The sequence below is a fragment of the Rhamphochromis sp. 'chilingali' genome (genome assembly GCF_963969265.1).
Source record: "Rhamphochromis sp. 'chilingali' genome assembly, chromosome: 22".
Lineage (NCBI taxonomy): Eukaryota > Metazoa > Chordata > Actinopteri > Cichliformes > Cichlidae > Rhamphochromis > Rhamphochromis sp. 'chilingali'.
This window is the reverse complement of record NC_137950.1, coordinates 13895059-13917697: the sequence shown is the minus strand read 5'-3', so window position 1 is coordinate 13917697 and position 22639 is coordinate 13895059. Positions and strand designations below refer to the sequence as shown.

The 22639-nt window shown below is 38.3% G+C and overlaps 1 protein-coding gene across 1 annotated transcript; it reads right to left on the bottom strand.

The window, feature by feature from the left end:
- Positions 1-2828: 2828 nt before the first annotated feature.
- Positions 2829-21978, bottom strand: LOC308390908 (uncharacterized protein). Its single transcript, XM_080873269.1, has 10 exons — positions 21928-21978; positions 7795-7960; positions 7295-7549; positions 6939-7184; positions 6119-6360; positions 5153-5410; positions 4931-5037; positions 4807-4849; positions 3926-4183; positions 2829-3532 (listed from the first exon to the last, which is right to left on the bottom strand). The coding sequence occupies exons 6-10, from the start codon at positions 5337-5339 to the stop codon at positions 3324-3326; spliced, it is 804 nt and encodes a 267-aa protein (XP_080729395.1). The 5' UTR covers positions 5340-5410; positions 6119-6360; positions 6939-7184; positions 7295-7549; positions 7795-7960; positions 21928-21978; the 3' UTR covers positions 2829-3323.
- Between the last annotated feature and the right edge of the window lie 661 nt (positions 21979-22639).

The following is a 22639-nucleotide window of genomic DNA, read 5'->3' as shown; positions in this document are numbered from 1 at the left end:
TTGACTGGACTATGTGACAACTTAATGCAGTGCTTATATACCTTTGGTGCAGGACAGAGATGAAGGAATCATCATTGGTGGTGACATAAGAGATAAAAGTTACCAATAGAAAAGAAGGGGAGGCAGGAGGTTTGTAATGAGAGCTGTGTATGTATGTTTTCCTTTTAAAGTATAGAAGGATTCTTCGGCGTCTCTAGGACGCCCCTTTTACCAAGTAAACCCCACCCTATTCTCTCTACATCACCTCCAGTGATCTCTGTACATTGCCCACTGACAGTGCTGATGTACTTATGGTGGATGTATGTGGGAGCAAAGCTATGCAAACGCACACACATACAAATTCTAAGTACCAATCTAAAAAAAACAACTTTAGCTTTTAGATATGATACTTTATGTCCTTACAGCAATACAAATAATAATAAAAAACTAATAAATTCAGTTACAAGTAGCTTTAGATATGAATTTAACTGTTTTAAATTATTATCATTACGAAGGTTGTTACTATGGTAAAATGTTCTTAAAATTCTGTTACTTAAAATACTAATGCAACCTGAAAAGAGGATAGATTCTTTTTGTTTTCACTTTTTAAAATGCATTTACAATTGCTATGCAACATCCATATCACTGTACATATCAGCACACATGCAAAACTAGTTCAAGTTCAAGTTTTAATCCTGAAAACCGGATTTAATGTGACTAAGTGTGACCCAAATACTGCGACAGGGAGTTGCCTGAGTGGAGGTTCCTTGGTTCATCGTACCAGGCTCAGCTGTGCTCATGCCCCACATCACTTCCTCATAAACCGTTCACCATTACAGATGCCTCAATGTGAACAGGTCGGGTTAAAAGAAAAAAGCATGTCGCTGATTGTAAACCCGTTCTTGTGATCATCTCTCTGCTCTCCACGGCAGACTGAGGTGTTTACTGTTTCCGGCAACCTGCCAAACCTCATGTCAAGGCTGCCTCATGATTCTTGTGTTCCTGCATGTGCAAGCAGATGACTCACTGAAGCGCTGATTGCAGTGCTGACATTAAATAGTACATGCCGTGCCTGCCATGCACTGTGGTGTCAGAAGTGTCCCAGAGTGCCCAAGTGTTTACATCTGTGTCTGAAATACTTTGTTTCATCAATCACATGATGATAATAAACCAAATGCATTGATCATTTGAAACTTTTAAATAAATAAATATAAGTATGTTTTATTAATGTTGCTTAGTGGGAAAAGACCAAAAATCTACCAAAAACAGTATATAAAATGGGAACACAAGTTCTATATAAAACTAGTAATAAAGGAATAAAGAAAAATGTGTTTACTTTAAAGTAATGTTTTTAAAACAACAGTGGAATCTGGTTCCACTTCAAATGAAACCAAATAAACCAGATTTATCTTTTTATCCATCTCCATCTCTAATAGGCCCCCTCTGTTCTGGACAGGATGAGCACATTAATGAACATGATGGTATTAATTATATCTCTATTATGTAAAAAAAACAACAAAAAAACAAAACAAATCAAAGCAACTCAGCTTAGAGGTGGAAACGTGGACTCTGGAAAAACCCGGCACTCACCCGGACCATGACAATCAGTATGTAGTGTCACTAACACTGTGGGCCTCTATAGGGTTCTCTGGTCCCTTCCTCAATCTTGTCCTTCAGTGCTGCAACCACTGCATGTCATTAACGTTCTTCTCGTTCCAGGAGATTTTCCCCTTCTCTATACTCTCCTGGGAACGTTAATCCATCAGTGTCAGATGAACTGTTCAAACTGTACCTCAGCTGCCTGACCTCTTCACTCTTAACCTTACCTTGTTAACAGGAAGCAGGGGAGTTAGTTAGAGGATTAGACGGGTGACATGAAAGCAGATCCTGAGAAGTAATGAACAAGGCTGTACGCGTGCACATAGATATGATAGGCGGTAAATTAGGCAGAAGGTATGGACCCAAACTTAGTGCTGACATATGTTCATAACACTGGAATAAGGATCAGTAATTACAGGATTGCACTGAGAATTTTCATGAATAAACTGCACGGGGATCTGTATGAAGTCTAACTGAAGTCATAATCTCAGCATTATTATTATTATTATTAGTAGTGGTAGTAAAACCAACAAAATAACTTAATTAAATATATCTTCTTTTACTGCTGATACTGTGCCATTGTGACTCCTACTATAAACTGTCAAATAGAAATGTGGACCATGCTTTATTTGTGGGTAAGGAAAAGCTGTCTCTGTCTCCCCCTACTGGTTGTCATTAGGAACAACATATCCCAACAAATCTGGAAACTGTAATAGCTCCTCTGCAATACAGCCAGATGTTCAGCAGTTGTTCGGCTTGGATGGACATATTTTTGCACCATAGATTAGTCTTTAAAAATAAAAGCAAACACTACAAACTAAAATTTTGGATCATTTGAAGACATCAGGGGTTTTATAACAATATTACATAAAAGTAAACTCCTATAGAGCCGATTTGGAACAAGTTTTTCATCATATTAATGTTACATGGTTAAACAGATTTCTTGAACATGAGAGAGCGCATGCTTTTTAACTGCTTCGATTGCAATTTTTTCCCCCCTCTTTGAACACAGGGTGAACTTTTACAGTAACATTCCCATCTTACTGATCACAGGACATTCATTCTAATGCTTCTAAATTTTTCTTTTTTTAAATCTATCAACATGCAGTGTTTGAACAAGGCTCAGAAGGTGATAGATGCAAACAGAGGACATGGGAAGTATCATGAAATTTGCAACACTGAGGGTTATGTGGAGAAGTAACACAATTGTCTAAAAAAGGAGACAGTGAGACACAATCACGAGCAAAAACAAAAGGTTTTTATTAAAGATGAATCTTAAAGTAAGTGCCGGGCTGCTACTACTAACTAACACAGGAACAAACACAGCAGAGACCGGTCAACAAAGCAATTCACAGATTCTCCTCAGAGAAAGCCTAAGCGGTCACAAACACACACAGATCACATGAAGCAAAGTCAAAAGGCACTTTGGCACTGGCAGTGTCTTCTGCATCAATTTGTGCCAAAGCTAAGTGCTGACAGGACAGCTCCTCAGATTACATTTCCTCCACGGGAAAAAGTGTGGTTTCTAAGACAGGGCAGAGAGCGCACTAAACTAAACTAAACTAAACTAAACTAAACTAAACTAAACTAAACTAAACTAAAACAATACTTTCGCCATATGAAACTAGTACTTTTCTTGCCTAAAAATGAGTACTTTTTAATCTAAATTGAGTACTTAGAGTACTTAGTAGAATATTTTTTATCTAGTTTTTAAACTAACCAAGTACATAACTGGTCTCTTCTGCTTAGAAGTCATGCTCGGTGCCAAGCACTGTGACATTGTCATAGTCTTCATATAATTCATCTCCTCCTCCATCACACTTGGTCATCTCCATGGAGACAGCTGGATTGTTTGTCATCTTCCTGCTCCAGTAGATAGACAGAAGCAGACCAGTAGAAAAGCAGTAAGGACTGAAGACCACTAGATGGCGGAAGAGTCTCAGCACAAATGAACCTGAGTGGGCGCCAGTTAAATTTAAATTAGGGATGTTTTGTGTTGTAGCATTGAGACAGACTATTTATGTTTTGTCAAATTTAATAGCTGTGTCAATGAAATGGCATTTAGGGACAGTATACAGTGCTCTCTTTATGACTTCTAAGCTTTTTGCATATTTGTTAAAATGAGGTTTTTCAGATCACACATTTCATATTAGACGAAGATAACTCAAGTAAATTAACTTCTAAAGGGAGCAAAAGCATTATTAAAATACAACGAAGTTAAAAAATGTAGAGGTTTATTTTTAAACTTGAGTGAAATGAAACGATTTGTAATCAAGTCAAAGTTGAAAATACTGTATGTTGTTATGATTACAAGCAGTAACATGGTAATGTAGTTACTTTTACTCACCCCTTGGATCAGTTTGGCAGTAAAACACATGCGGTTCAGAACTCCTCACCCCAGACAGTGAAGTTACAGACACCTTATATTTTTTGGCAGGTTGGAATCCATCGATTATGATCTCAGTTTCAGGACTAGCTACTGTGTGAGTCTTTCCAGCCACATTCACCTCCGCATTGGTCCACTCGCCCTCTGGAACTGTCCATTTAATAAGAACAGAGTATCCAGCTGCCCAGTACTCACAGTGAGCATTTAGATTAGGAGGAACTGAGTAAAACAAGAAAAAGGTTTTACAGTCACAACTAAAGCAGAAAATATATGACTTACAGTGAGTATAATTAAACTTTTTATACTATAAAACAGAGTCTATGAAAAGTGCATCATTTTAAAATTTGTTCTCAAATAGAAAGATTATTTGTTTTACTTTTAATTCAAAGCAGTACCCTACAGTTTATAAAGTTTATTATATTTTTGGAATTTTCATATAAAAACTAAAAATAAAGACCTCAACATTGACACATTAGATATTGAAAGAATTACTCATTTTCTGTTTTAACCTTTTTAATTTCTTGAGCTAATTCATCAGAATGAATTCTTCAGTTAGTAATAAAATGATAGTTAGTTAAAGCTCATATATTAATACTGAATCATATTATGTAACTGTGTTAACCTGTGGTATGTAGGTATGTTAACAAAATTATTTTTCTGCAATAAACCTTTTTAAGATTAAAAATTGAATGCAAGGGTGAAAACTAAAAATTAAAAATTAAATTAAATAAATTCACAGATAACCTTTCTGTAACCAATATGAGTGAATACTTTAAGATCTTAAAAACTAATTTACAGATTAAAAATATGCTAGTCCTTCAAATGGTTTCTGTTGTACTCACGAATTGTTAATTTGTGTTCACACTGCAGGAAAACTCTGGAAGACTTTTCATAGACAAGAGAGATGTTATAGGTGGCACCAGGGTAAAGTCCAGTAAACGACACATTTTCACGTCCATCACTGACATGAACGTTAGATCCATTACGGGCCGTTGCGGTCGAAAACAAGCCTTCAATCTTTGCTTTGATTGATGAGTTGGTAACTTTCCAGTCTGCACTGGCACAGTCTATGGCTGAAATAGAGGAGAAAACAGTTATATGCAAGAACCTGCTTCTTCTTTTTTACACAACTCATTGAAAAGAGACAAGAAAAAGTTATAAAAGTCTAACAGAGATAATTTTTTTTACCTGTTACTGTGAAATTCGTATAAGGAGTGCTCCTGAGTCCAGCGAACACTGTGGTTAAGCTGAAATCATACTGTGATCCAGGCTGAAGAGATGTCACTACTTTTCTGATTGTATCTGAGGAGACGTCTGACACACTATCTGACACACCACCATTGATTTGAAGCTCGTATTGCCAGGCTTTATTCATGTTCTCCCACTCTAGAGTTATGCTGTTAGCAAATCGTTCAGTCACACTGACCCAAGGCACCACTGGTGGAACTGAAAAAACAAAACTCAGAAGTGGAATTTGTTCATCTTTTTCTTTTAAAATGAAATACGGGAGCATAGAGCTAGTTCAGTTATCACAAGCTTTTACATACTTAAGTCTGAGTAGGTGTGTGAGCTAAATGGCTCAGCATCAATGTATGTTTCCAATCAGGTGATCAGATCAGTCAAAATTAAATAAATAAATAGTGTGTACTAATAATATAATAATTAGATAATTATTGTATAAAATATAATAATTAAGCATGCTGCTCGCTAAGAGCACATTATCCATATTTGCTGCTCTATCACAAGCACAAGCCTATCATCAGGGTTAGATGCACACTTCCTTCTTCACAGAGATATGGTTGGTGGGTGGAGCCAGGATGAATAAATGGCACTGCAGGCCAGAAGGAAAATATAGAATATCGACTTGGACTTATATTGTCCATTTAAATATATTATATCAGGAGCTAAAGATGAAATAAAGACAATTTTACAAAGTCTGATTCACAATGTTTCATCCTTAAGTAACCATTGATGTTTCCTAAGCCTTTAGAAAGTATAAAAGTTAAATTTCAAATTCTAATGTCCCCTGTCTAATGTTATAAATGTACATCAGACAAAAAATAGGAAAATTTAACAAATGTTTATGTTACGAGAAGCTAGTATATAAGCATGTTCCCCCAAAAAATGAGAAAATATAGAGAAATTACATCTCACCAGTGACTGTGATGCAGTTTACTCCACTGCTTCTGACATTTCCAAACACAAGAGAGTGAAATTGTATCTGGTTCCACTGGTCAAATTTAACACTCTGTATTCTTTTTCAGAATTACTAATGTTGATCTCTCTTTCATTAAACACAAGAATATAATTGTCGATGTTGGGGACTGTTTTCCACTCCAGAGTTATGCTGGTCTCATCTTGTCCATTTTTCTTAAATTCGTCAGCATTACGAGGAGCTAGAATAGAAAAACGCACAAACAAGAAACTGTAACAACATTTTCTGTCAGAAACAGAAACATGGAGCGAGGCTTCAGTTTCAGTATTTTTATCGGTCCTTTTGAAAAATATTAGGTGAGCTACACTCTTCTGTTTCTGAGAAACCTTAAACATCATTATAGAGCTCTGCCCTTGTTCATGTTGTAGAGGAGCATCAACTGTGGAACATTTTAAAGGACTATGACTGTTTTAGATGTTTTTAAACTGTTAACCTCCACCAGGTTAGCAGTAAGCAGTCTAGGATTATAGGTCGGGTTAGTATTTGACATATTCAAATTGGAAAATTTAGCAAATGTTTATGTTATTATTCTGTAGGATGTATTCTGGGATGTTTTTAACCTTGTCCCACTCCAGTGGTATACTCATCTCATTTTGATGCACCACAGTCACATTATTAACACTTTGTAGAGCTAAAGATAACAGAGGAAAGTGGCTTTGATTAAAAAAAAACAACAACTCTCCATCAGCTAAAGTTTCAAGTACTAATGAGCCGGTCCATCCTGGTTTATCTGTCTATGTTAGAGAAAATATATCTTACCAGTGACTGCGGTGCAGTTTACTCCACTGCTGTTGACATTTTTAAACACAGTGAGGAGAGTGAAAGTGTATTTGGTTCCATCGGTCAAATTTGAGACTGTGTATTCTTCTGTAAAAGTCTTAATGCTGATCTGTCTTTCATTAAACAAAAGAATATAACTGTCACTGTTGGAGACTGTTTTCCATTGCAGCTTTATGCTGGTCTCATTTTGACCAACGGCCTTGAATTCTTCAGCATTACGAGGAGCTACAATAGGAAAAACACACACAAAAGAAACTAAAACAATGTTCCCAACAACATCTTGTATTTTGTTTATGTTTTAATTAGACTGAATGTTTTGTTCAGTGCTCACTAACCTGTCACAGCACTGAATCTGTATCCACTGCTATTGAATCCCTCAGACGTGGTGAAGAGAGTGAATGTGTAGTTTGTCCCAGCAGTCAGAGAAGTGACCACATGTACTATGGGTCCTTCTTCAGTTTTATTAATATCTTCTGTTATATTACCATATTGCAGTATGTATGTTGAGATGTTGTTAACCTTGTTCCAGGTCAGAGTTATACTGTTCTCATTTTGTGTGGTCACATCCACTCTGGCAACATTATTTGGAGCTGGAAAAGAAAAGAGGACACACAGTGGTTGTAGTTACAAAAAAGTTTTAAAAAGAACAAGAACTGAAGCACTGACTATACTGCTTTCATTCCTTTGTACCACTGTGCCTTTTGTTACATCATCAGGAGCTGTGATGAGTTGAGAGTGGTGTTCACCTTTTACCACAATAAAAACCCAGAATGATATTCACTTCAGTTTTACCAATAACCAACAAAAGTTAAAAAAAATAGTGTTTCATTCTTACGGGCTTTTGCTGTTGTAGATGTTGTTTGTTCTGTTGAAGTTTGTGGAGTGGGACTTGTTTCAGCCAGTGGAATAAATTTTTGTGTTGTTTTTGCTGTACTTTTCTGTCCTGCTGTCACTGTCGTCGTCACTGTTGATGTGATTGTTGTATTGGAGTCAGTTGTGCCCTAAAAGCAGAAAAAGAGTGAAAACTACAGAATCTAAAATCTGTGAAAAAAAATCACCATTGAATACCCAGTTAACACGAGTCTGTGGCAGAGTCACAGAGCGATGTTTGCTGCTTTTAATTTCACATCTACATTATATCATAAACATTATGTGAACAGTAATACTTCGAGATATCCTCTGAGCTTTCTGCTTTATAAGAACAAAAACTTTCACTAAAAATAAAAAAAATAATGTGCAGGAAACACTTGGCTGAAGCTAAACCTTAGCTAAAAGCCTACCAGCCATTTGGCAGCTCTCCGGGTTTTATAGGTAGAAAAGCCAAATGGCTGGTCTCTGGGAGTTTAAGTATTAAGTCAGTGTCAAATTATTTTAGCATTTTATGTGTCAGCTTCTACAACTAGCAACATCTGTAACATAAAAATCACAGAGCTGGCAAAAAATCTATTAATTAAGTGTTTGCTTTTACTAAAAATGCAAATCATATGGGTGGTTACTGTCCAACACAGACTGTAATTCTTAACTATGCTCCTCTTGTAACCATATTAGCAAGTGGTGAAGTAAATAGCTGCTTCTCCTTTAGGGCCTCGCATAAATACAGAGACCTTTGCCCCGCCCATTTCTTCATTATTAACTGTCTGCTGCTTGTCAAGGGTACATTAATCAAGTTGTCTGTTTTATGTGTTTATTAAAGGTAATCACTTTACATTTTCTGTAACTGCTAGTTCATGCTGATTGTGTATTTAGATATAAATAAAAATGGGTTTTTACTGGGTGTTATTTTACATATTCTTTGATTTAGTGTTATTCATGTCATAGTCTTGTTTCTCAGTTATTCTTTGTAGTTTCTAGAATTTAGGTTGTGTTTCTGTGCCTCTCCCCTGTGTTCTTTCTTTCATACCTAGTCGTCCTCGGTCCCAGTGTCAAGTCCACATTTCAGTCTGTGTCTCATGTTTTCTGTTTTATTTTGATAGTTCCTTGTCTGGTATGTAGCATGTTCAGTTCTGAACATGAACATGTTACACACCAGCAGTATATGTTTGTTGTCATGAGCAGTGTTGGGTAAGTTACTTTAAATTATTAACTCAGTTACATTACTAGTTACTTCTATCAAAAGTAACTCAGTTACTTCAAGTTACTCGTTACTTTCAGAGTAACTAGTTACTAGGGAAAGTAACTTTGGTTTTACTCAGAATTCTCTTGTTAATGTGTTGCTTCCGTAACTGGATACCCAGCAAGATTGCCAGTCTTCTAGCTTGCTTACTTGCCACAAGTGCACTGTGCCACCTACCAATAGAAAGGAAAAGATAATGTGCACATTTCCACGAGAGAAATCCCACGCCTGATTCTATCCTAGCCTGCTTTTTACATCCAACACAAAAACTGCAGTCGTGGTGCTTTCGATTGTACTCAGAACTCGGAAATTCTGCCTTCCGAATAGGAAGATGTAGGTAACACCAGACTGCAGATGAGCTGCATACAGGGCTGGACTGGGACAAAAAAATCGTCCCGGGCATTTTGACTAGAGACCGGCCCGCCATTATAGGAAAAATCATAAAGCCTTTGAATGAAAATAAACACTGTTGTGACAGTGATGTACACTGTTCTGATGGTATATATGTATCAATCTATCAATTGTTTGTTGTAAGACTCAGATAATTATTTTTTTAAAAGTGAGACATTTTAAATGAGAATAAGAAAGTATTTCCTTGTGCCCCCCTTTCCCTTTTAATTCCCTACATGGACCCCTGGCAACACTTTGCTAGATCCGCCCCTGCACAGTTACCAGCTGTCAGCTACTTAGAAAAGGATCCTGGTGTTATTTGTCTCTCAGAAACAGTTCATAACTTCCCTTCAACTCATTCATGTTAACTAAAAGGTAAACCTGTTTCTCCATCACAGCTCTGATGATTCAGTAAGGACATCTCCTGGTTTCATCTTCATGTTTCCCTCTCACCACATATTCAAACCGATATCATGACCAGCAGGTTTACAGCTGTGGCTCCAGTCAACATCAACTGATACTAGAAATTAATATTAAATAAATTCTAACAACAGCTGATCAAGCTTAAAAGTGCTGCTGTTGTTTATCGCGACATCCGCTGGTTTCCTCTTTCTGGCGCAAAGTGGGCGATAAATACAGTGGAGCAAAAAAGTATTTAGTCAGCCACCGATTGTGCAAGTTCCCCCACTTAAAATGATGACAGAGGTCAGTAATTTGCACCAGAGGTACACTTCAACTGTGAGAGACAGAATGTGAAAAAAAAAATCTATGAATTCACATGGTAGGATTTGTAAACATGGAAAATCTCTGGCTCTCACAGACCTGTAACGTCTTCTGTAAGAAGCTTTTCTGTCCCCCACTCGTTACCTGTATGAATGGCACCTGTTTGAACTCATCATCTGTATAAAAGACACCTGTCCACAGCCTCAAACAGTCAGACTCCAAACTCCGCCATGGCCAAGACCAAAGAGCTTTCGAAGGACACCAGGAAAAGTATTGTAGACCTGCACCAGACTGGGAAGAGTGAATCTACAATAGGCAAGCAGGTGAATGACCTGCAGAGAGCTGGGACCAAAGTAACAAAGGTCACCATCAGTAACACACTACAACGGCAGGGAATCAAATCCCGCAGTGCCAGACGTGTTCCGCTGCTGAAGCCAGTGCATGTCCAGGCCCGTCTGAAGTTTGCCAGAGAGCACATGGATGATACAGCAGAGGATTGGGAGAATGTCATGTGGTCAGATGAAACCAAAGTAGAACTTTTTGGTATAAACTCAACTCGTCGTGTTTGGAGGAAGACGAATACTGAGTTGCATCCCAAGAACACCATACCTACTGTGAAGCATGGGGGTGGAAACATCATGCTATGGGGCTGTTTTTCTGCCAAGGGGACAGGACGACTGATCCGTGTTAAGGACAGAATGAATGGGGCCATGTATCGTGAGATTTTGAGCCAAAACCTCCTTCCATCAGTGAGAACTTTGAAGATGAAACGAGGCTGGGTCTTCCAACATGACAATGATCCAAAACACACCGCCCGGGCAACAAAGGAGTGGCTCCGTAAGAAGCATTTGAAAGTCCTGGAGTGGCCTAGCCAGTCTCCAGACCTCAACCCCATAGAAAATCTGTGGCGGGAGTTGAAAGTCCGTGTTGCTCGGCGAAAGCCCCAAAACATCACTGCTCTCGAGAAGATCTGCATGGAGGAATGGGCCAAAATACCAGCTACTGTGTGTGCAAACCTGGTAAAGACCTATAGTAAACGTTTGACCTCTGTTATTGCCAACAAAGGTTATGTTACAAAGTATTGAGTTGTATTTTTGTTATTGACCAAATACTTATTTTCCACCCTGATTTACGAATAAATTCTTTACAAATCCTACCATGTGGATTCATGGATTTTTTTTTTTTTCACATTCTGTCTCTCACAGTTGAAGTGTACCTCTGGTGCAAATTACTGACCTCTGTCATCATTTTAGGTGGGGGAACTTGCACAATCGGTGGCTGACTAAATACTTTTTTGCTCCACTGTAAACAAGAGACAAAAGCCGATCAGCTGATCATTGATCAGTTTCATGATTGAAGTAGAAACAGGAGAGGGGGGAGAGAATGAGAGGAGAAGAGGCAGCTGACAGCGTAAAGACGCAGAAAAACTCCAGCTTTGTGTCTTTTTCCATTCTAGCTGAAGTCCGGGACAAACTGTTCCTTTTCACCTCAATAAGAAACGCGTAATATTTTCTCTGAATAGAGACGATTCCATTTTTTACGGGACGGTTGGCAACTCTAATAATTAACCTTATGAACAAAATAAAGTTCAACATCAGTAACATAGCACCCACCCAGCTGTAAACTCCGTCATGCTAGCTAGAAAAAGTCAGCACAACGAAAATAAACTCCACCTAAACTTGGTTCATATCTGACCCAGATGGACTGCAGGTTATAACTTCTTACGTGAAGTTCAGTTCACCTGACACTCGGACCAGTGGCCGCTTCGGGTCTCTCCTCTTACCTCCCTTTTCCTTCATCCACCTGCTGGCCTCCACCACTTGCTAATGTTATTGAATCTGTGGAAGCTCCGCGATAGCCACCACACGAAGTAACGAATAACGAGCCTATCTAAATCCCAGTAACGAGTAACGCGTTCCTGGTTTTGGCATAATAACTAGTTACCGTGCTCGTTACCACAATAATAACGTAGTTACTGTAACGCGTTACTTAACTCATTCACTGCCATTGACGTCTATAGACGTCAATTACGTTTTTCAATGGGAGGGGCTAGAATACATTTTATTTTTTCATATATTTGTAAATAAATTGTTTTGATAAAACATAACCTTTCTCAGTGTTATTTCTGTTTTATAGAAGTGAATAACTATTTTATATGTTAGAGGTGTCACAGAGCAAGAAATATTAGTGTCAAAGGCACTTTTCTCCCTTTTTTTGGTCAAAACAGGCATTTTTGGTGGAACCCACCTCTCCTCTACAGCTGATTACTAAAGAATGGAAAATGGTAGAAACAAGCTTTTTTTTTTGGATGAAAGAAGAGAGTCTGTTCTTCATTTTGGTAGGTTCAGCGTTTATATGATCATAACACACAGTTTTCTGTGGCTCTTCAAAAATGAGTAAAAATGCTCAAAAACCCTGGCAGTGGGGAGTTACCTGATTTGAAAATGGCTGGCAGTGAATGAGTTAATAACGCGTTAGTCCCAACACTGGTCATGAGTTTGTTTTGGAGTTTGTTTCTACAGCAGTGAAGCTGCCTACTTTGTTGAGTCCTGCGTTTGGGTCCCCATCCTGCCTGCTACAGCACTGGACATGACACAAACAAACATTATGCATTATTTTGATGCCATTGCCATTATATTATATATTTGGATCACAGAGAGGTGTGGAATGGAAAACAGCAGACATCACTCTGACTTGATGGAACAGAGTTTATTGGCCAGTCTTTTACACCCACACACAGAAACTTCCAAAATGGCAGCCTATCCATTTCTTCTTCTTCTTCTTTTAAGTTTTATTGGCAGTTGGCAAACAACAAAATGGTGTATTACCACCACCAACTGGAGTGTGGACTAAAAGAGGTGTTGACTCCCAAACGATTTTCTCTCTTTTCTCTAAGTCCACCTTTATACCCTTTCAGACCACGCCTTCTCAGTTCAAACCGCCCCATGACATAATCCTTCCAGAGAGGGACAAACAAAGAAGATTAGTTTTCACAAATAATCCTAACATTATCAATCACTTGTCAAAAATGAAAGTAGACGTGTCATGTATGAAAATACATATTTTAAAGGTCATTTTACACATCTCTAATGACTAAATTTCTGCAAATGGTTGACCAACCAAACTCCTACTCTTGCCAGCCCATTTCCTATAAAAGAGCTGCATTTGAGGCAGTTTTCCTCTTTACCACCAAGACAAGATGGCCTCCAAGGAAATACAAGGTCTTAAATAATCAGGCCCAATCTTATCTTAATAACCTTGTAGTACCATATCACCCTATTAGAGCACTTCGCTCTTGCACTGCAGGCCTACTTGTTGTTCCTATATTATTTACAAGTAGAATGGGAGGCAGAGCCCTCAGTTTTCAGTTCACTTCTGTGGAACCAGCTTCCAGTTTGGATTCGGGAGACAGACACTATCTCTAGTTTCAAGATTAGGCTTAAAACTTTCCTTTTTGCTAAAGCATATAGTTAAGGCTGGACCCGGTGACTCTGAATCCTCCCTTAGTTATGCTGCGATAGACGTAAGCTGCCAGGGGATTCCTGTCATGCATTGAGTTTTTCCTTTCCAGTCACCTTTCTCACTCACTATGTGTTAATAGACCGCTCTGCATTGAATCATATCTGTTATTAACCCGTCTCTCTTCCACAGCATGTCTTCCTTCTCTCACCCCAACCGGTCGCAGCAGATGGCCGCCCCTCCCTGAGCCTGGTTCTGCTGGAGGTTTCTTCCTGTTTTTCCTTCCTACTGTCGCCAAAGTGCTTGCTCATAGGGGGTCATATGATTGTTGTGTTTTTCTCTGTAGCTGCTTTACAATATAAAGCATCTTGAGGTGACTTTTGTTGTGATTTGGCGCTATATAAATAAAATTGAATTGAATTGAACTGAATTTATTGAGCTGGGTAACTTACAAACATTTTGCTTTTATCTTGGTGCACAGAGGTGTGTTTACACATTTAAAACAAAAGCCACCATAGGTGAGATGGGGCAGGACTTGGTGCCTCCTAGCAATGTTATCCTGAGAGTTATGCTACTAAAAACGAGGAAAAAAAAGTCAACACCACATTTGAAGCATTGATTATGCTGCTTTCATTGTTTGTTTCACTGATTACTTTCTTACATTACAAAGTCCAGTAGATTTCACTATTGGTGTATTTGCTGCAGTGGGGTCAGAGGCACCCTAAGAGCAGAAAAGGGGTGACATATGTATACGTTTTCCTTTAATATCCAAATTAAAACTCCATACTGATTAATTCTGCATAGACTACAACATGTAAGTAGTCTTTAAGATATCGCTGCATTTAGATTTGACATCATTTCCATGTTCATGCTCTTTTTCTTCTTAGAAGAAAGGATAGTAGATTAGTGACACTGAGACAAATTGTTTGCACTGTGTAACACTTCTTTGTAAATTGTTGATGCATTTTAAACACCAACTAATATTTAAGAGATCATCATTTTGACTGCATAAGTTCCTCTTAGCAGGGTAACTGACAGTGAGCTTTATCTGATCATCACGATGTGTAAAAACAAAGTAGATTCAGGAAGTTACACAGCATCAAGTGGTCACAACTGAAAGATAAAAGCTTCATATGAATCTCAAATGACACCACATATTTTGAACTGTACAAATTCCTTTGTTTTCCTAAGATAACCTTGAACAAGCTACATGATATTCTAACAATAATAATTTCTCTGATCCTGGGATATTACAGCTCAATTGTTAACTTTATAACTTTTGGTCTCTTTTATTGGCAAGTGACTAACTAAATAGTTACTTCTCCTTCCGCGCCTTGAGATCTTTCACCTCCATCTGCTCATTTCATGTTTATTAGTGCTAGTTAAATTTGGTGCCAATATTAACTTATTTTCATATTACATATCTTTCATATTTTTAAACAATTTTAAAAATGATTTGGGTCTAATGGCTTCTTAGGAAAGTAGAATGTGGTGGAAACTAAACTGTCTGGTTTACTCTCTGTGGCTGGTTTCTCTGACGCTACGGTGAAACGTGTTAACTTTTTTTTGTACAGTCTCAGCAAGCAGCAATATTTATAGCACCCTTATGCTTGACATCGGTAAGCTTTTTTTCAGTTCCTCCATTTTGTTCATGCCATGCATAATACCCAGCTCACTACCATCTTGTAAACTTTTCCTTTTACTCTTTCTAATCCCTTTCTGTCACAAATCACTCCACCTTGCCTGTACCTGTCATCTGTACTGTCCGTTGCTTTGAATGATCACCTCCAGATATTTTAACTTATCTTAGATCAAACATATGGGTAATGTTTGAGGTCTTCCAACAGTGATATGGACTAACTTTGGAGAAGACTGAATGCAATATAAAGGACAGGCAGTGTGTTCTGAAATGTAGCTGTGTGGCTGACCACATGGTAGTGTTATTGTGAGAGAAGCTGAGCTGATTGAACCTTTTAAAAGTGGTTTCTAGGAGATGTTTCAAGAGTCAAACTTGTTTGGAACAGGATAGAGCATTTCAAAAGTTTTTTAGTTAACCATAGGAAAATAATACAAAATATCAACAAATCACACAAACGTGCAAATTGGGACAAGAAAACAGGGTATCTGTTGATATGCTTTGTCAGCATTGGATGGAATATGTTAAATGGAGAGTCAAAAGTATGTTTTGTCCAAAAGGTTACACTGTTAAAAGTGGGACCTCCACTTTTTCTCTTGTATTGGAGTAAATGTTTTCTTGTCTTAATGAATCGAAGTGATACTAAACAAGACTAGAAAAAGTTCCTGTGAAAATGCAGCGTGAATGCAGTGTAGCGGAAATTATCTGCCGAAAAAAGCTGAAAAAGGAGAAATATCTGCCGAGAAGAGGTGTAGAAGCTGAACTGTTTGCTGAAGACAGCTTTATTTGAAAGGGTAAAGTGAAGAGTGTCAAGAATGCAGAACGAGCGCTAGCAAGAAAGCTGTGCAGCAACTGCCACGAGCAGTGGCGGTCCTAGCCTGTTTGGCGTCCTAGGCGAACACTCCCTCTGGTGCCCCGATACCCTCCACCCCACCCCCCAACCACACATAAAACATATTAAGGATTGTACATTAACATATTTTATTGTAAAAACTGTTGTCAGAACCATACTGAATTTAACCAGAGAAACACACACACACACACACACACACACACACACACACACACACACACACACACACACACACACACACACACACACATATGTATGAAGAGAGAGAGAGTATGCATAGTATGCAAACGGCTAACAAACAGCCGTCATAATTCGTCACACAATGAGAATAGGACAAATCAACAACTGACAATCACTAATTAATATTGTGCTGAACACAGTCCGAAAGATTCAGTAGGCTACATCAGTGTCTACTGTTTACTATCATAGCCAAGTGGCTAACAAATGTAAACAGAAGTTTTCACTATCCCTACTATTTAATGTTCTATCTCGGTTGTGGTCAGTGCTATCCTCTATGCTGTTACCTGCTGGGTCAGCAGGTTGAGGGTCACAGATGCCAACAAACTAAATAAACTGATCCTAAAGCCCAGTAATGTTGTGGGGATGGAGCTGGACTCTGTTAGGGTGGTGTCTGAGAGGTAGATGTTGTCTAAGATAAGGACAATCATGGATAATACCTCCCACCCACTCCATGACATGCTGGCTACTCACAGGAACATGCTCATGAGAGACTGAGATTACCAAAAAGCACCACGGAACAACACAGGAAATCATTCCTGCCTGTGGCCATCTCCCTGTACAACTCCTCCATCTAATACACTGTAAACACTGCAGTAGTTACACCCTTTTTACACACGCTCTTTTCTACTCTGTAATATTCTTGGCAATTTTCTTGATATTTATTTATAATCACAGTCAATCCTGGATATTTATAATTGAGTAATCTGTATATATTATTGATATTTCTTAAATGTCTAAGACCTGTAACATAATGTATTGTTTGGAGTTTTATCTGTTACTGTTACTATTTTTACCATTTCTTCTTGGAGCAACTGTGACCCACATAATTTCCTTAGGGATTAATAAAGTATTCTGATTGTGATTCTGATTGTTTCAGGATACATAACTGGAGCCTCATCGTCTCGTCTCTCTATGTACTGTACTATATGAAGCGGAGATGACAATACAGTTTACTTTGACTTCAGTAGCAAGCAGGCGCACCGAAGGCTCTCGCGCTCACTTTTCGCTTATAGAATTTCGAAAAAACATCAATTCAAATTATAAATCTGTATCATTATGTCTCGTGTTTGTTGGGTTTTATTTTATTTTGTTTTATTTTGCGGGTAGGCTATTAGATGCTGCGAATCCCCCGGCGCCCCGCCCTCTCCTCTCTGTGCCGCAAGCAGCAGGCGCACGTCGCAAACGGAGGGCACCCTTACTCCCAGCAAATGGGTGATAGAAAACTGATCCGTGCCTATGCCATCCCCAAAATTCGCTGGCATGATTTCAGGGCAGCATGAATACGAGCGACTTTTTTTGCCCATGTCCTTGATGCCACCCCCACCACGATGCTGCCCTGGGCAACCGCCAGTATCAAAAACCGCTACTGACCACGGGTAGGACTCGAACCTGTGTCGACCAGAATCAGGGCAGCTGCTCATCTCAGTGAGCCAAATCAATTCACATTTCAAAAAGAGATATGATGACACAAAAAATGTGCAGGGTGCAGAACAACCTGAACTGTCTGCTGAAAACAGTTGAAGAAGCTGAAATCATAAAAACTTTGCAGAATTTTAATAAAATAGCAGAAATATTAAACAACCAAAACAGTCCGCTAAAACAAGCTGAACAAGCTGAACAAGCTGAAGTTCCATTTAAAGTAGTAGTTGCTGAAAGGTGAAAAATTGGCACAACATGAAGAAGCTGAACTGTCTGCTGAAGACAGGTGTAGAAGCTGGAGTCCATATTAGAAAAGTTGCTGAAATCATAAAAACTTTGCAAATTGTAATAAATTAGCCAAAATCCTGACCAAGCAAAACAATTCGCTGAAACAAACTGCACAGGTTGAAGTTCCTTCAGCTTGAAGAGTGCGCTGAAAACATGCTGCCATGGGCAAGATTCGAACCCGGGCCTCATGCTCTTAGAAGGGCTGCTCAAGTCTAGGTAACATTGATGAGACCTCATCCACACCCTTCTTCCTGGGCAACTCTAACTGTAGGCTGCCTCCATGGGTGCCGGATAGGTTTAGATATTTAGCATCTAATGTCGGAAATATTGTATTAAAGCCTTTTATGGGTGTGACTTCAACAAAACACTATTTTAACCCCATGTAATAGTACTTGCATTTTCATCTTGGATTTTAAACATCTTTTCTTCCCTGGCAGCTCCAGGACCATTGCATTTCATGTATTAAATGATTTTTAATAAACTGTGCTTCATCAGCATGAATGTCCCATATTTGTCAATCTGTAATAAAACTGGTTTGTTACTGCAGATGAGTAATTCCCCAGAGAGCTGCAGATCGTTCTTACTATCTTACTATTTTAATAAGATAAGATAAGATAAGATAAGATAAGATAAGATGTCTTTATTAGTCCCACAAGGGGAAATTTCATGTTAAGGCTGCCGACCTTTTGCACGCAATGGAGGCGCCATCTTACCCTCCGACCATACATGCATTACACAAAAACATCACATGGGGAAGACAGGTCAGAGAGGTATAACAATGGAAAATGCACCACATGAGGAAAGATAAGGAGAAAAAATAACTCCCCCAGACTGAGCTCCAACAGGGGGTTCAGTTTGAGAACAGAAAAAAAAACACCTCTGCACATAGCACATGAAAAAACTCTTAATACACCAAAGAAACACATGACAAGCAACAGGGGTGGGTAAAGGGTGAGAGACAGCCAGTGTAGACAGTGCATCCGGGCCTGCAGCATAAGCGCTGGCCTCCTTGATCCACCGTCAGCATTGGAGGGGATTTCTCTCTCTTCACCGTGTGTCAGATTCGGTAACTTTCTGAGATCTCTGGCTCTGCTGTACGACTCTTTTCAGGTATTTGGGTTTAAACATCAAAATAATATTGGGATAGTATATTCTTTAAAAAATAATCCAAATTGTTTTTTGCTACTGTTGGAAGGCTTCAGGACCTGCTGCTATAGAAGACACTCTATAGCAGCTTGCAGGTGCTGTGGAGGCACCTGTCTGTGAAATACAACATGTGACAACTCTACAGCTATAACCATCCATCCAAGGAGGCTATCCCAGCACTGCGACAGACTGGCGACCTGTCAAGAGTGTACCCACCTTTCGCCCTATGGTGCTCTAATGACAACTAAATGGACTAAATTAAGTGATGCAGATTCAAATGTATATATTGCGAGACATGATTTTTGATAAGTGCTTTATGGCTTCACAAAACATGAAAAATGCATCAGAACAACAACAAATAAAAATTATAATTCAGCCCTGTGCTTTTAGAAAGGGACGTGGGCAAAATTGAAAATTTGGTTACTAATATTTGTAGCATCAGATTTTTATTTTGGAGTTTCACTTGATGTGCAATCTTACTGCAGGCCCACAATTATTTTATTGCAAGAAAATGCTCACATTTGTTCAGTCAAATGCACAAAATGTACTTAAGTTCAGGCTGTGAATGTTATGTATTTGTATGTATGTGCTTTACCATAATAAAGTTAAATGTAAAACGAAAGTAAAGTCTAAAGTATTTGTTTGTGCTTGTGTTTTCAACTGAGCACCATCATGCAAAATATCTTGAAATTTGAATCTTGATAGGATGAAGCCCTTGCAATTGAGCTGTCCGATGGACATTTAAATTCACTCAAATTACTCAAATCTTTCATAACTATCACTGATGTACTGTCAGTACTTTCAGTCACCTGAGTTGAGTTCTTCATAGTTGTATTTGACATTTCCTAATATTACCACAAGATGGAGCCATCATGCCACACATTAGCCGGAGGTTAACACAATGAAGCCTTTAACCAATAATTTTGCAATCATTTGCTGGGATTGTTTCAATGTTATGTAAAAATAGTGGGATTATAAAAAGACACTTTGAACTGGAAGATACAAACTCAGACATTTTTAATGCCCCAAGCTGTTGACATATTTTCCAGATGACTGACTAATGACTCTGCTAATGAAAAAATATTGATATCAATTACATTTAATTTAATTACAAAACATTTCAGGCAGAAAATGCCATTAGACTTATTGAATGTAGATGACAGAGTGTTCATTATGTGAATACTTGTAACATAAACCTTCATTTGTCTTAAAGGTACAGAAAATATGGGTTGCTCAGATTGTATATAGTATTAAGACACCCCGTGAAAATAAATAGATTTTAAAAAATATATATTTATATGCACTTAAAGTAGGGAGTTACCATAACAAAATAAAATAAAACAAACCCTAATATATTTATATTGCCCACCAGGCAGTGAAGTGATTGGTCAGTCTTTAGCGTAAATTACCAAGCTGCTGCAGTGCAGGGAAGTACTGCTACTGAATTTTATGTTTAAATTAAGCCATCTAATTACAGACGGTACAAAAAAGATTCTGTTCCTGTTGCTTTGAAATTAATTCAATGTGTAGAAGGAGTTAGAAAAAAAAATTCATCTTTAGGCAAATCTTTTGGCACGACAGCCATAGATTACAGTTATTTGTGTCTTCAGCAGTAACCACGGGGCTCCTCATAAAAGCTTATCAACAACTGCAAGTCAGACAGCTAAAGCAATAAAATCTGGTAAATCAGAGTGATAATATATTAGCAGATGTTGAAAGATGTGCTTTTCTTTCAGGAGAACGAAATGCAAATTACAAATTACATCTGCGACTGTCGATCAGTAAAAGTCCTTAGATAGTTCAAGTTTCCCTCCGTTTCATTCTCTTATCAGATTGTTGAGAGTATTTGAAGAAATCTTGTATAAGTTTAAAAATTATTGCCGTAACACAAAGTCACGAACGTCAGAATCATCTGCAAACTTCTGTGGCTCTAGATTAATAAAAGGGGTAATATTAAGTATGTCAATATCTGCAATACAGTTTACACTGTTTAGATAAAAACAGTGAAGCATGCAATTCAACATGTAAGAAGGTGAAAAAAACCTAACAGGAATAACACAAAGCCATATAAGAGAGCATCCCCGGCCTCCTGAGGGTTTTGTCAGTTTAACAGCTGTTGAATGCTAGAGGCATGAAGTGGTAATTTCAGCATTTCTTCTTAAATGCTGCATCAGCTAGAATGCTTTCAATTCAAAATTTAAATTTCTGCTTGCAGACACTGCCTCAAAAACTCTATCACATATTCCTGAATAATCACTGACTAATAACATTAGCTACACTGGGTGCTGAGTGGGAAGGGTTATTTTCATGTTGCCAATTAATCATCTCATCACTATTTAAAATGCTTTTTGCAGCGCTAAACTGCGCAAAGTGTTCTCTGAGAAACTTAATATACATGCTGGACTTATCTGTCTCTTACTGCACATGCACACAGTCATTCTAGCTGCCAAGCGCAAACTTCTTTGTAATTTTATTTCTTGCATCAGGGTTATTTTAAACAGCACAGTCTACTTTCCATGCATGAGCTTTACTATTCACCACTTACATGCTGTTATCATAGTGCAAGGAACTGTACTCAGTTATATCAGCTTTTGACATTATAAAGAGTTTAAAAAAACAATTGCTTCAATATTTTGTAAAATAGGTATCAGCATAAAGATGCCCTGTCCAAAGCCAAATAACCATACATCAGATAAATTACCTGAGTCCAATGATCTTTTTCCCTTTCTAGAGATATGCCAGCCTCTACTGCAGAGTAGGTACTAAAGTTATATTAGGTTAGGGACCACCTGTCTTACCACTAGGCTATCTAACTTGCAGACAGTTGGGCCCACAGATGACATTCCTGTCCCTTTCAGGGATTCACACTTTGACCCCAGGGGCAGAGGTCTTGTCTCCAAATTGACTCTAGCTGATGCATGCACATTTCTGATAAATGAAGGAGGAGAAGGCATCCATTGATGAAGATATATATAGTATCTGAATCTATACAAACAAATGTATGGGAAAAGAAGATGCTGCAAAGGGTAACTCTATAAACCCTATAAAAGCATGCTGCAACTGTTCACACCAACATGTAAGCTTCAGGTATTGACCTGTATTTTAAGTGTTGCTTTCAGTTGTCTTGAGGGAAAAGAAAAGCCACGTTTTGGAGCACTACAATACAAACTAACATTACTTTAGATGACAACATGTTGGTACCTTTGCTTATGTAAGAACTTGAGCGCAATTCTTGAGGGAAATAAAAGGAGATGGCTAATGAAAGGAATGTTAGCAAAGGGTTAGCTTAGCTTAGCAGGAAAAAAAATAGCTTGAGCCTCTCAGTAGGGGAAAACATAGGGTTGCCAACCGTCCCTTAAAATACGGAATCGTCCCGTATTTCGAAACAAAAGTACACGTCCCGTATTGAGCTA